The 13,760-nt window shown below is 43.0% G+C and overlaps 1 protein-coding gene across 1 annotated transcript in view; it reads right to left on the bottom strand.

Annotated features, from left to right (window-relative positions):
• Positions 1-13,760, bottom strand: part of fgd1 (FYVE, RhoGEF and PH domain containing 1) — a 30,857-nt gene that overhangs the window by 9,081 nt on the left and 8,016 nt on the right. The window contains exons 2-9 of the mRNA XM_026367888.1: positions 7,067-7,372; positions 6,276-6,474; positions 3,286-4,033; positions 3,038-3,127; positions 2,389-2,537; positions 2,150-2,306; positions 1,909-2,047; positions 236-294 (exon numbers count right to left, since the gene is read on the bottom strand). Of these exons, the coding sequence (XP_026223673.1) occupies positions 236-294; positions 1,909-2,047; positions 2,150-2,306; positions 2,389-2,537; positions 3,038-3,127; positions 3,286-4,033; positions 6,276-6,474; positions 7,067-7,372 (1,847 nt within the window). The remainder of the gene's footprint in view (positions 1-235; positions 295-1,908; positions 2,048-2,149; positions 2,307-2,388; positions 2,538-3,037; positions 3,128-3,285; positions 4,034-6,275; positions 6,475-7,066; positions 7,373-13,760) is intronic.

The following is a 13,760-nucleotide window of genomic DNA, read 5'->3' as shown; positions in this document are numbered from 1 at the left end:
CTGTCATAGAGGAAGATTTTTCCAGCAGTGACAAACTAAGCGACAATGAACAGGATAAGAAACACACTTAATGAGAGTCATGATGGGAGCAGTTTAATTAAGGATGATGAGGTTAATTAAGGATTAAGGTTAATGACAATCTAAAAGTAATTGAGTCACATTTCTCTGACTGTGTGTCTGACCGTGGTCATCATGGCTGACAGCTCTGGGTGTTGACTGTGAAGATGTGACTTACCATCTTCCTAATGGCAGCGTTGGAGTGTTCGGCTGCTGTGGCGATTAGCTCCAGAGACTCTGCAGAGACACAGACAGAGGTGAAATTTTAATGTCACTATTTTTTCCCAGCTGGTCACACTCTCACTGCTTATGGCTCCAGCTGAAGCTCTTCTCACTCCTTGATTGTCAATTTCCTTCCACCCACCTGCTCACCTACTCCGGACCCACCCTGCCAACAAACCTTGAATAGGTAGAGCAGTTGTCTGACAATCATAGGATCGGCGGTTCAATCATCTCTGCCATCGGTGTGTGAGTGCTTGCGTGTGTGAATGGGTGAATGAGATGCAGTGTAAAGCGCTTTGAGTACCAGCTAGGTAGAAAAGCGCTATATAAGTGCAGAACATTTACCATTTACCTGACTTCCACTTCACCACTGTAAACTCCCTGGTTGACACCTCCCCTGCTCTGTGGAGGACTGTTCTTTGGTCAGTTCCTAATAACCCTAACCCTGACTCTAACCCTTGGTCCTCTGTTTACATTGGCCTACTTTCCATGCACTCCTGCCCTTCCGTCACTGCTCCCAAGTTCCAGGAGCTACCTGTCCTCCTCCCCGTTGTCATTCACTAGCTCCACACTTCAGCAGCCCGGTGCCTGTTCTGGTGCCCAGTTCTCTGACTACTCTCTTGCAGAAGTAGTCCCCCTCGAGCACTTTCCTGAGAGACTGTGTCATCTGAGATCCCCTGCTCTTCAGCTCTTCGGCCAGTGGGGCACTCACCCACAGCCATCTTCCCTGTGCATCCTTCTTCCACCCAGGTGGAATGCTGAATCTTTACTGTTCCTACAAGTGTCTATCACTATACAAACTGTTTGTTCTTTGTGTTATGCTGTGCTTGTGCTTGTTCTTGGACCCTCTCTCACACAGTACCTGCTGATGTCCAGTTTCCCTGAAAGTCTCTTCGATGGTTTCTAATAAACATGGCCTACTACACCAAGCCAACTGTCTGTCTACATTTGGGTTCTCACTGCTCGCCTGCAGGCTGACAATGTAACACCCGGTATACAGCAATGTGTTGCTAAAATGGATTCATTTGCAGAAAACTCTTTAAATACAGCACTAAACTGATGCAATTGATTCCATGACCGGTGTGGGAGGGGTTTTATGAAGAAGTGACCTGATGTCAAGAGAAGCTAAATACACTACAACTGAAACTATGAAATTAGTTTTGATTTAACATCAGCACGTTACCTTCTCACATTTGATGACCCCTCTTTTCCACAAGCTAACACATATTGGTGGTTCTGTTGCCGCTGGATGATTATAGAGAAATAAAGGAACGAAGTGGTGCAGTAGAGAAAATGATTCAATGAACTGGAGCCTTTTTCCTCTGACTGGTTGAACCACAGCTGGATTCAGATCAACTGTGAAAGAAAATATGTTTCAGCTACACTTTGTCCATAGAAACACTACAACCACTGACTTCATCCTGTCCTACCAAACACAGCAGATCTGACATGTCCCAGTTTGTAAAATACAGAAACCAAAATCTCTAAGATGTTCAGGGTCTGAGAGGAACCAGGTTTCTGCAGTGGACGAAGTCTGGATGTGAGCAGGAGTATGAGTGAAGCTGTGTTTTTTAAAAGTCAGTGTTAGCGTTAGCTTGCAGTGCGGTGTGTGTGGTTGTCGTTTCTTACTCTGGGCGTCCTTGTAGTCCGGGGCATCGTCTGGCAGTCGGTGAAGATAATCTTTGAGCAGCAGCTCGTACCGAGGAATCCTCTGAACTGGCTCCAGCATGTGATGCTGCAGAGTCAAGTTCCCACAGCGCTCCTCCCTCTGGGCAAACAAACAGCCATGTTTAAACAAACAAAACTTTAACTCTAACCAGTTAAAGAGGTTTAAATCCCAACAGAAGCTGGAACAGGACTGAATCTGTACCTGGATCTCCTGGATGATAGTTTTGAACTGAGCCGATCTCTCCATCCAGGTGTTCACCAGCTCCATGGCTCGGTCAAAGTTCTTCACGTACTCTCCGTACATCTTCAAAAAGGGAGCCAGCTTCTGCAGGATGTCCCCAATGCGTGGGTTTGAATCCCTGCACACAAATAAGAAGTGAAATCAGCATCTGTTGAGGAGGAGACCCAGCAGGAGAAGAAGAGCAGGAGAGAGATCCTTACCACTCCTCCATCCGCTTCTGCAACGCTGGCAGCAGAAACTGCTGATGGAAACAGTAGATGGAGCAGATGTTGGAGAAGATTCCCTGAACCACATCACAGGGGAAGGAGGAACGAGACCGAGCCTCCTCCATGAGTCTGGCACAGAAAACCTGGAAGAGCACGCCGGGCAGGTTTAAGATTTAAAGAAGAGTTCTACTTCTGTAAAGTAAGACTCACATTTAAAAGCCTGGATCTGTGCAACGAGAAACTTAACATTATGAATCATTTATTCAGTCTGTGTCTCATTTAGCACCTTTGTGATTGTGTTGTGTCTCTTCATAGTTGTTTCATGTCTGTTTGTGGTAGATTCGTCTTTTTGTGTCTCGTAGTAGTTGTAGTGTGTTTGCTTGTATTAGTACTGTTTCTGTTGCTGCTTTTTGTCTCTTTGTTGTAGTTTTGTGTCTTTGTGGCTGCTTTGAATCTCTTTGTAGCTCATGGATTTTTCACAGCTGAAACTGTTCACACCCGTCAGCCCTGTAGTGTAATGTCTGTGATGCTTCCATGGCAACAGTGACAAGAGTGTGAAAACAAACAAATCAATGACACCGATTCAGTCCAGACTGAAGAAGAGACGAAAGATAACAAGGGGTTAAAAGCTTAGGTAACTCACCTGGTCCAGCAGGTGGAGCTTAGAGACGTAGGCGATCTCTGTGTGCAGCAGCTCGTTGGCGATGTTGAAGACCCTCTGTTGGACAGACAGCTGGACAGAGACAACAGTCAATGCTAAACATGCGAGACGTGTTGCAACTTCATATTAAAACACGACGAAGAGGAACTAACCACTGAACAACTGATTTCTGTTTTCTGTGGCTGTTTCTGAAAAGTTCTTTTTAACAACTCTTGCGTTTGTAAACTCACCTCAGCGGAGTCCTGTCTGTCGGTTTTGGGGGGAGACAGCACCAGTGTGAGCTCTGCCTCCTCCTCCTCCAGATCACTGTCTCCTTCCTCCGTAAATTGCCTCCTACTCCTTACGCCTCCCCTCGCCTCCACCCCCTCCTCTTCCCGTTCCTCCCCCTCCCCCGCGTACGAGGATGAGCTGGAGAGGCGGGGCAGGAGGGCAGGGCTGCAAGGGTAAACTGCGCTCCCATCATCCACGCCGGCGAAGCAGAGCTCCTCGCTGTGAGATGGAGAGCTGATGCTGTCAATCCCACTGTCCCGATTGGCCAGCTTCCCGTCTGTCTGTGAGGAGGGGAGGGACAGACGCTCTGAGGGGAGCTCTGATTGGTCAAGCAGTGGTGATTGCTGGTGTTGCTGCTCCCTCATTTCTACGGCAACTACATCTTCCTCCAGGTGTTTCTCGGAGGCACTGTAACCAGACTCCATAGACAGACGCTTGTGATGGAGGTTGTCACTGCACGCTGCCGCCAGCTCTTCATCATCATCATCATCATCATCATCATGCAGGTCGCCCTCTGCTTCCCCCTTCTCACCCCCCAATATGATGTCATCACGTCTCAGCTCAGTGGGAGGGCAGTTATCATGTGAAAGAGGGACAGGTGAAGTTGATGATGGTCGTGATGAAGGTTGGTAGGAGGAGGGGGGAGGATCTGGGAGGCGTGGACACAGCGCTCCCCCGGTGATGTCAGGAACCACGATGATCTGCTCACTGCGCACACACAATAAACACATCATAAACACACGATAAACACATCATAAACACACCATAAACACACCATAAACACACGACAAACACACGACAAACACATGATAAACACACGATAAACACATCATAAACACACCATAAACACACGACAAACACATGATAAACACACGATAAACACATCATAAACACACCATAAACACACCATAAACACACGACAAACACATGATAAACACACGACTAACACATCATAAACACACGATTAACACATCATAAACACACGATTAACACATCATAAACACACGATTAACACATCATAAACACACGATTAACACATCATAAACACACGATTAACACATCATAAACACACCATAAACACACCATAAACACACGACAAACACATCATAAACACATCATAAACACACGACAAACACACCATAAACACATCATAAACACATCATAAACACACGATAAACACATCATAAACACATCATAAACACACAATAAACACATCATAAACACATCATAAACACATCATAAACACACGACAAACACACCATAAACACATCATAAACACACCATAAACACATCATAAACACACCATAAACACATCATAAACACACGACAAACACACCATAAACACATCATAAACACATCATAAACACACGACAAACACACCATAAACACATCATAAACACACTATAAACACATCATAAACACATGATAAACACATCATAAACACACGACAAACACACCATAAACACATCATAAACACACTATAAATACAACATAAACACACGATAAACACACGACAAACACACCATAAACACACCATAAACACACCATAAACACACCATAAACACATCATAAACACACCATAAACACATCATAAACACACCATAAACACATCATAAACACACGACAAACACACCATAAACACACGACAAACACACAATAAACACATCATAAACACATCATAAACACACGACAAACACACAATAAACACATCATAAACACACGACAAACACACCATAAACACACGACAAACACACCATAAACACACGACAAACACACCATAAACACATCATAAACACATCATAAACACACGACAAACACACCATAAACACACGACAAACACACAATAAACACATCATAAACACACGACAAACACACGACAAACACACAATAAACACATCATAAACACATCATAAACACATCATAAACACATCATAAACACATCATAAACACACGACAAACACATCATAAACACACGACAAACACACGACAAACACACGACAAACACACGACAAACACACTATAAACACACGATAAACACACGACAAACACATCATAAACACATCATAAACACACCATAAACACATCATAAACACACGACAAACACATCATAAACACACGACAAACACATCATAAACACACGACAAACACACAATAAACACATCATAAACACATCATAAACACACCATAAACACACCATAAACACACCATAAACACACGACAAACACACCATAAACACACCATAAACACACCATAAACACATCATAAACACATCATAAACACACGACAAACACACAATAAACACATCATAAACACACGACAAACACACAATAAACACATCATAAACACATCATAAACACACAATAAACACATCATAAACACATCATAAACACACGACAAACACACCATAAACACATCATAAACACATCATAAACACATCATAAACACACGACAAACACACAATAAACACATCATAAACACACGACAAACACACAATAAACACATCATAAACACACGACAAACACACAATAAACACATCATAAACACACGACAAACACACAATAAACACATCATAAACACACGACAAACACACAATAAACACATCATAAACACATCATAAACACATCATAAACACACCATAAACACATCATAAACACACAATAAACACATCATAAACACATCATAAACACATCATAAACACACGATAAACACATCATAAACACATCATAAACACATCATAAACACACGACAAACACACCATAAACACATCATAAACACATCATAAACACATCATAAACACATCATAAACACACAATAAACACATCATAAACACATCATAAACACATCATAAACACATCATAAACACATCATAAACACACCATAAACACATCATAAACACACCATCAAATCCTAGGTAATGACATCAAACTTCCTCTGACCAATCAGGACTCACCGCTCAAATTTCTCAATCAGTGACAGAACACATGTGGGTGAGGCGGTGCCATCGCCATGGATGGGTGGAGTCCTTCCTTCCCGGGGGTCTGCTGGGAGGGGTCTGCAAGGTGGGGTAGGGGGGAGGGGCTTCTCTGGGGCCCGGGGGCGTGGCCTTGACAACCCTGCCTGCTGCTGGAGGTGGGGGGGCTTTGGAGGGACTGTGGAGGGGGGGTAGTCACAGGTCAAACAGTGATGTTGTAACTTATTCTTTAACGTGTAGTTTCAGCTGTTAGAACAAACTCGCCCTGGAGACCCCGCCTCCTTCTTTGCCTTTTATGGAAACAACATTATGACTGACACAATGAGCTCGCCAGAACACAGTCCAACACTTACATTAGTTGGTCTGGTACCTAGTAGCTAGAAGCTAATTTATCTTCTAGACTTTACCGTGAAGGAAATGTGGACTAGCAATTAACACTTAAGACAAACCAAGCTGATATGAGGCCAATTCTCAGAGTGATAAGGACAATCTGAGACTGTTGTTCCAAGTTTATTTTGAAAGGCAGCTGTCTGACAGGCAGCCATGGTTAATTTACTGCTCACCGGCACGCCTTGTGTTTCTCATAAAACCTTTGCAGAGAGACAAAGGCACTTTATGGACAGTAGAAGAAGAAATCAGCCCAACATCAACAGGAGGACTGCTCATAGCAGACTGTGGTGGACTTCAGCTGGTGCAGCTTGTGACACCACATCAACATCAGAAAATGTTAAAATCCTAGTTAATAAAATAAGGTACACAAAGTTTTATACCCTGGGGTTTCGGCCCGGGCAGCGGTGGTCGGCTCTTGCTCAGTGGCGTTATTGTGGCAGCTGGCAGCTCTGGTGGCCCTGTGTCGTTGACCTGTTCATTTGCGGAGCCACAGCGCTCCGTTAGCCTCATTAATGGAGACCCTCCCTCCAGGGAGGCAGGGCCTGAGGAGGCAGAGCTGGGTCCTGGGTCGGAGCTCAGTTGCTGGGGGTTATCGGCATCCAGCGCCCCATAGTGGCCGCACGGTGAGCAGGATGGTTCCAGAGACAGACCCTTAGTCAGCAAACTGGGACTGGAGGAGGCAGGACCTGGGAAGGAAATGGGGGGGACAGGTGAGAATGGTAAGGACAAATGTAAATATAGCACTAAATCATAACAAAAGCTCAAGGCCCTTTACAGTGTAAGGTTTAAGACCTAAGTTATACTAATCTACAGCAGTATAATGATTCAGATTCACCTGATCCATCTCTAACTATAAGCTTTATAAAAAGGAAAGTTTTAAGTCTAGTCTTAAATGTAGAGAGGGTGTCTGGCTCCAGAACCTGAACTGGGAGCTGGTTCCACAGGAGAGGGGCTTGATAGCTACAGGCTCTGCCTCCCATTCTACATTTGTATGAATGTTTAGTTCTTCCTGTCCTGTATGTTGTGTATTTAAAGTAAAAGTATAACAATCTGCTGTCTTCTGTCATTGTTCCTGCTGGTACAGCTCTCTCTTGGCTCCACAACAAAACCTTAAAGTTTTGTATTTACAAAGAGAAAATGCATCAATCTCCAACCCGAAAATACAATAAACTCTGATGGAAAGTAACTACATCCTAAATCATTTGTAACTGTAATTTACAGTTACAGTATTTGCATGTTCTCCATACATTTAATTCACTGCATTTCAGAGCAGGTGATAAAAACAGCTCTGAGTACAACACGGTAGAAACTTATTATCACAGTTGAATCAACTCGTGTGAAACAGTCGGAAACAAACTGTTCCTAATAAACTGACAACTTGCTGTATTTGTCTTTGTTTGTTGTTGTGTTTTACCTCCTCACTAACAAATAACTGGTGATTATGAATATAGTTCAGTGACGCAGCATTTTTATCTTTGTCTGAGTTTCATTCAGCAGACGTGGCTGGATAAAATCAGCTGATTGTAAAAACACACTAATAGCTTCCAGATGACGTCTCTGCTCGTTGCTGCAGCTGGACAGAAATAAACTCCACATGGAGCAGACAGATTTTTGTGGTCTGCACACAGCAGCAGCTCATTGGCTGAGTCTTGATGCCTCCTGACAGCTGATTGGCTAAAAGGAATCATTTAAAACAACAATACCACATTTAAAATGACACCACATAGAGACATCTTAGACAGTATGAACAAACCACATCAGGTTTCTGTCTGACTGCTGTAAGAACAGTCCGATCGGCGACGAGGATGTTTCACATATGTTGGATTGTTATGGAGAAGGGCCCCCGACACAAATGAACTGACTGATGCAAAGTGAAAGATCATGGTCGTGTTCAAAAAAACATCCATTAATTGCTGGTCTGCAGCCAAACACAAGCTCCAGTCTGCTGCAGGAATGTCTGTGTGCACCATCTCCTCCACATTCAGTTTACTGCACCGTTTACTACTACCGTCTGCACTGAGGGCTCCCTTTTCTTCTAATCCATCTCTGGCTGCGTGTAAATCGTGACCTGCAGAACTGTCCAACGTCAGCAGAAGAGCTGGTGGCTCGGTTTGAGGCCCGGCGATTATTGATTATTGATGAATGATCATAAACTGGTTTTGCTGCACCTTTTTACCATCTTCTGGTTTGAGATTCCATTTGACATCACTCCAGCAGATCAGTGTTCTCTGCTCTGCAACTCTGCGACAAAGCACGGCTGTCGAAGCTGTTGACCTCTGACCTTAGCATCAAAGGTTACAACCCCAGAGGAAGTTGCTGATCCGATGCAGCTGTGTGGAGAAGAATTCCTGGAACTGGAACTGTGTCAAAGCTCAAATCAACCAACACAGACGTTTGTGACAGTTTGAAATAAAGTCCTGTTTGGACAGTGTGGACTAGTATCCAGAGAAAAAACTGGACAGTAGCACGAGTTCAGTCCCAGCTGTTCAACATGGGGGAGGAAATCTGCTCTGGACTTGTTGAAGCCAGCGGCACAGACACGAGGAAGAATTCCAGCCTGGACTCAAACGTCCTGCAGTCGGCCAAGAGGGTAGAGGGGAAACCAGGACAGCAATCCGGAGAAGGCCTCAAAATCCACCAGAATCTGCTTTAAGAAACACAAACTGAAGCTTTGGGAACCCCAGACCTGAACATCAGTGGACAGAGGGAGATCTCTGTGAACCTGAACTGATCTGGGGTTAAGACCACAAATACTGGAAGCTGTTACAGACTGGGTTTGTCCAAAGCAGCAACTGTTACCGCTAATTATCATTTACAGACCCCCAGGGCCCTACTCTGAATTTCATTGTGAATTTGCAGATTTCCTTTCTAACCTAGTTGTTTCTGTAGACAAAGCGTTAATTGCTGGAGATTTTAATATTCACTTTGAGAATCCAGAAGACCCTCTGAGAACAGCATTTATGTCCATATTGGACTCGCTAGGAGTAGATCAGTGTGTAGTAGGACCCACTCATAAAGCGGGGTCACACCTTAGATTTAATAATATCATTCGGTTTAAGTATAAGAAATTTACTTACGCTCCCACTGTCTGAAGTTATCTCAGACCACTATCTTGTTTCAACTACAGTGTGTCATATTAATAATGTATACTCAGCGCCGCGCTATCGCATTAAACGTACATTTACATCAACTACCGCACAGAGCTTTATTAGTAATCTTCCAGAGTTATCAACTTTGATTGGATCACCGTCTGACACCACAGAACTAGACCAGGCGACTGAATATCTCGAGTCGTCATTACGTTATACCTTAGATAAAGTAGCTCCAGTTAAAAGAAAAGTCATCAGAGATAAGAAACTTGCTCCTTGGTATAACGATGACACGCGCGCCTTAAAACAGACTACTCGAAAGTTAGAGCGTAAATGGCGCCAAACTAAATTGTTAGTATTCCAGATAGTGTGGAAGGAGAGCATCCTGAACTATAAAAAAGCTCTTAGTGCAGCTAGATCAACGTATCTCTCCACTCTCATAGAAAACAACAAAAATAACCCTAGATTTTTATTTAATACAGTAGCCAAATTAACTAGAAAGAAAACTACTGCAGATATCTCCACAACAACGTTGTACAGTAGTGAGGACTTCATGAACTTTTTCAATAACAAAATTGTAAATATAAGGCATAAAATTCAAGCTTTAAAACCAGACAATTTAGTTGACACAGGTGACGAGCTAACCTCAGCAGATCAGTACCTAGATTACTTTACTCCCCTTGAAGAGAATGAACTAATTTCACTCATCTCTTCTGCAAAATCTTCAACCTGTACATTAGACCCTATACCGACACACTTTCTAAAACAGATAGTGCCAGAAATAATAGAACCCCTGCTGACAATCATAAATTCCTCACTCAGCTGTGGGTATGTACCAAAGTGTTTTAAATTAGCAGTTATTAAACCGCTAATCAAGAAACTTGATCTCGACCCCTGTCAGCTGTCCAATTACAGGCCAATATCAAACCTCCCCTTTATCTCTAAGATTCTCGAAAAGATAGTAGCTGGGCAGCTATCCTCGTATCTTCATAGAAATAACATACATGAACTCTATCAGTCAGGATTTAGGCCTCATCACAGCACAGAGACGGCACTTGTTAAAGTAGTAAATGACCTCCTATTGGCCTCTGATCAGGGTAGTGTCTCTATGCTTGTGCTACTCGATCTCAGTGCAGCTTTCGACACCATTGACCATAGTATTCTCCTTCACAGACTAGAAAATGTTGTTGGAATTAGGGGAACGGCCCTCTCCTGGCTTAGGTCCTATTTGACTGATCGTTATCAGTATGTAGATCTAAATGGCGATTACTCCACATGCTCTTCAGTGGAGTTTGGTGTTCCACAGGGTTCAGTTTTAGGCCCCCTGCTTTTTTCCCTCTACATGCTTCCTCTGGGCAACATTATCCGTAAGCATGGTATTAACTTTCATTGTTATGCTGACGACACACAGTTATATGTTTCATCAAAACCAGATGAGATCAAACTGCTTAATAAAGTTGAGCAATGTGTAAAGGATATATGAGACTGGATGCTAATTAACTTCCTTCTGCTAAATCCTGATGAGACAGAAGTACTAGTTATAGGATCATCTGCAGCTAGAAGCAAGATGTTAGACCACACCGTAACTCTAGATGGCCTTTCTGTTACATCTAGTGCAACAGTCAAAGACCTTGGTGTGATTCTAGATTCCAGTCTTTCATTTGAAGCTCATGTAGATAATATCACCAGGACAGCTTTCTTTCACCTCAGAAATATTGCCAAGATAAGGAATATTTTGTCACTAAATGATGCAGAAAAATGAGTCCATGCTTTCATCACCTCTAGGTTGGACTACTGTAATGCCTTACTGTCTGGCTGTTCAACCAGGTGCATAAACAAGCTTCAGTTAGTTCAGAATGCAGCAGCGAGAGTCCTCACTCGAACCAGAAGATACAAGCACATCTCGCCTATCTTATCTACACTTCATTGGCTCCCCGTGAAATTTCGCATTGATTTTAAAATACTACTTTTGACATTTAAAGCATTAAATGGTCTTGCGCCGCAGTATCTAAGTGAACTGCTAGTGTCTTATGATCCACCACGCCTACTTCGCTCAAAGGATGCTGGCAGCCTGTCAGTACCTCGTATCCTAAAAACTTACACATTCACTGTTCAAGTACTGTTCTTTGGTTGTGTAAAGCTGCTTTGTGACAATGTCAATTGTAAAAAGCGCTCTACAAATAAAATTGAACTGTTTGATTTGTTCACGCTGAAATAAAAAGTTACTGACACGAGAACAAAGCCTCAGTTTATCGTCTGTTCATTGCAGCGTGTGTGTGTGTGTGTGTGTGTCTTTCTACAGATGTGTGGATATGGTTTACTTAGATACCATCTTTGTGAGGACATTCTGTCTGGTGATCACAGCTTCAAAATGTTTAGGGTTCAGGTTAGAACCAGGTTTGGGTTGTATTATAGCACTGAGTGTCCTCAGAAGTATACAAAGACACACATGTGAGTGCAGAGGTCATGGGAAAACGTCGCTGATGTGAAGCAGATGGTTTGAGTCTATTTATAAGAGTCTGGGAACAGTCCCCGATCCAGTCACACTACATTACCCAGAATCCTTCCAAAGCCAGCAAGGCTAGGTACTTAAACACCCCCCATGAACCCTAAAACCAGGTCTGGACCCTCAAACAGCACAGACAACGTCCTCAGCAGTGGTACTAATCCAAACACGCAACCCTTCAGAACCAGTTGGTCCAACTCGAATGTCAGCAGAACAGGAGGAGGAAAATATTCTATATGTAGCAAACTTTCCTCCACACGAACACGCAGAACATCAGAGAACACTCCTGCGTGTTAGAATCAACACACATGTTCCTACAGAGCCGAGTTCCCACACCGGTGACAACATGACATCTAGAACACGTCCCTGATGGTTCTTCTACTCATTACAAGATGTTCTGTTGATCACTGAGGAGGAGCTGGGTTCTACTTATCTTGTGGTCATTATGAAGGTTCTACACGTTCTTTAAGATACAGCTGAAGCGAACATCTGTAGCTGGAGGAGCAGTCGTTCTAAACAACATCCCACAAGATCCATTTCTAGTGTTTCTTTAGGAGCTTCTCATCCCTCTTAGAAGTTCTAATCATTGGTTCTAGTTGTTCACTGAGATGTTCTACTTTCCATCAAACAAGATGATGCAGTTTGTTGCTGATGGGCTCATTAGGCTTTCTTCTAGAACCTAGAGAAGGTTCTACTGTTTTGTATGTGGGCACCTAGAGACAGAAGGTTCTATGTTGTTTAGACTGTTTATATGAATAAATCTCACATGTCTGAAAGTACTGCTGGTTCTTTTGGAGGTTCTGGTATCATGCAGGTGGGTGTAATGGTACCGTATTTTCCGCTCTATAAGGCGCACCTACAAGCCTTCCATTTTCTCAAAAGCCGACATTGCGCCTTATATATGGATCATTATTGAGCCGCAACAGGTCTCGCAACTGTGGTAAACAGCCGCCGACTCCATTTTCCCTCGTAGAAGAAGTAGCGCGCAGTGCATGCTGGGATATATGACTTCGCGTAGTGTGCGTGTGTATTTCCATTTATGTGTTTGTGCAAAATCCTGAAAATGGCTCCTAATAAGAGACACGCTTACGACGCAGAGTTTAAACTCAAGTCGATCAGTCAGCAGTAGAACACGGGAATAGACCAGCAGCCAGAGAATTTAACATTAAGGAATCAATTGTGCGGTCTTTACTGGAGTTGTGAACTGAGGAGTACATTGCTCTCAACTACATTTTATCCTATCTTCTCTTTATGTAACTGAAAGAAACAGAAAGAAACTAAATTAACAAATAATACACATCGTTACACATTTGGTATGTTACACTCGCACACGCTAGCTTGACTTCAATGAAACTAATTACACTAACACGTACCCCTAATTTATCTAATGTAACAACTAACATACTTCTAATGACAATAAACATGTTAATACTTACAAAGACAAATGCTTTCCAAGGCACAAACGTATAAAGCACACTA

Source organism: Anabas testudineus, chromosome 7, assembly GCF_900324465.2.
Source record: "Anabas testudineus chromosome 7, fAnaTes1.2, whole genome shotgun sequence".
NCBI lineage: Eukaryota > Metazoa > Chordata > Actinopteri > Anabantiformes > Anabantidae > Anabas > Anabas testudineus.
This window is presented reverse-complemented; position numbering and strand designations above follow the sequence as displayed.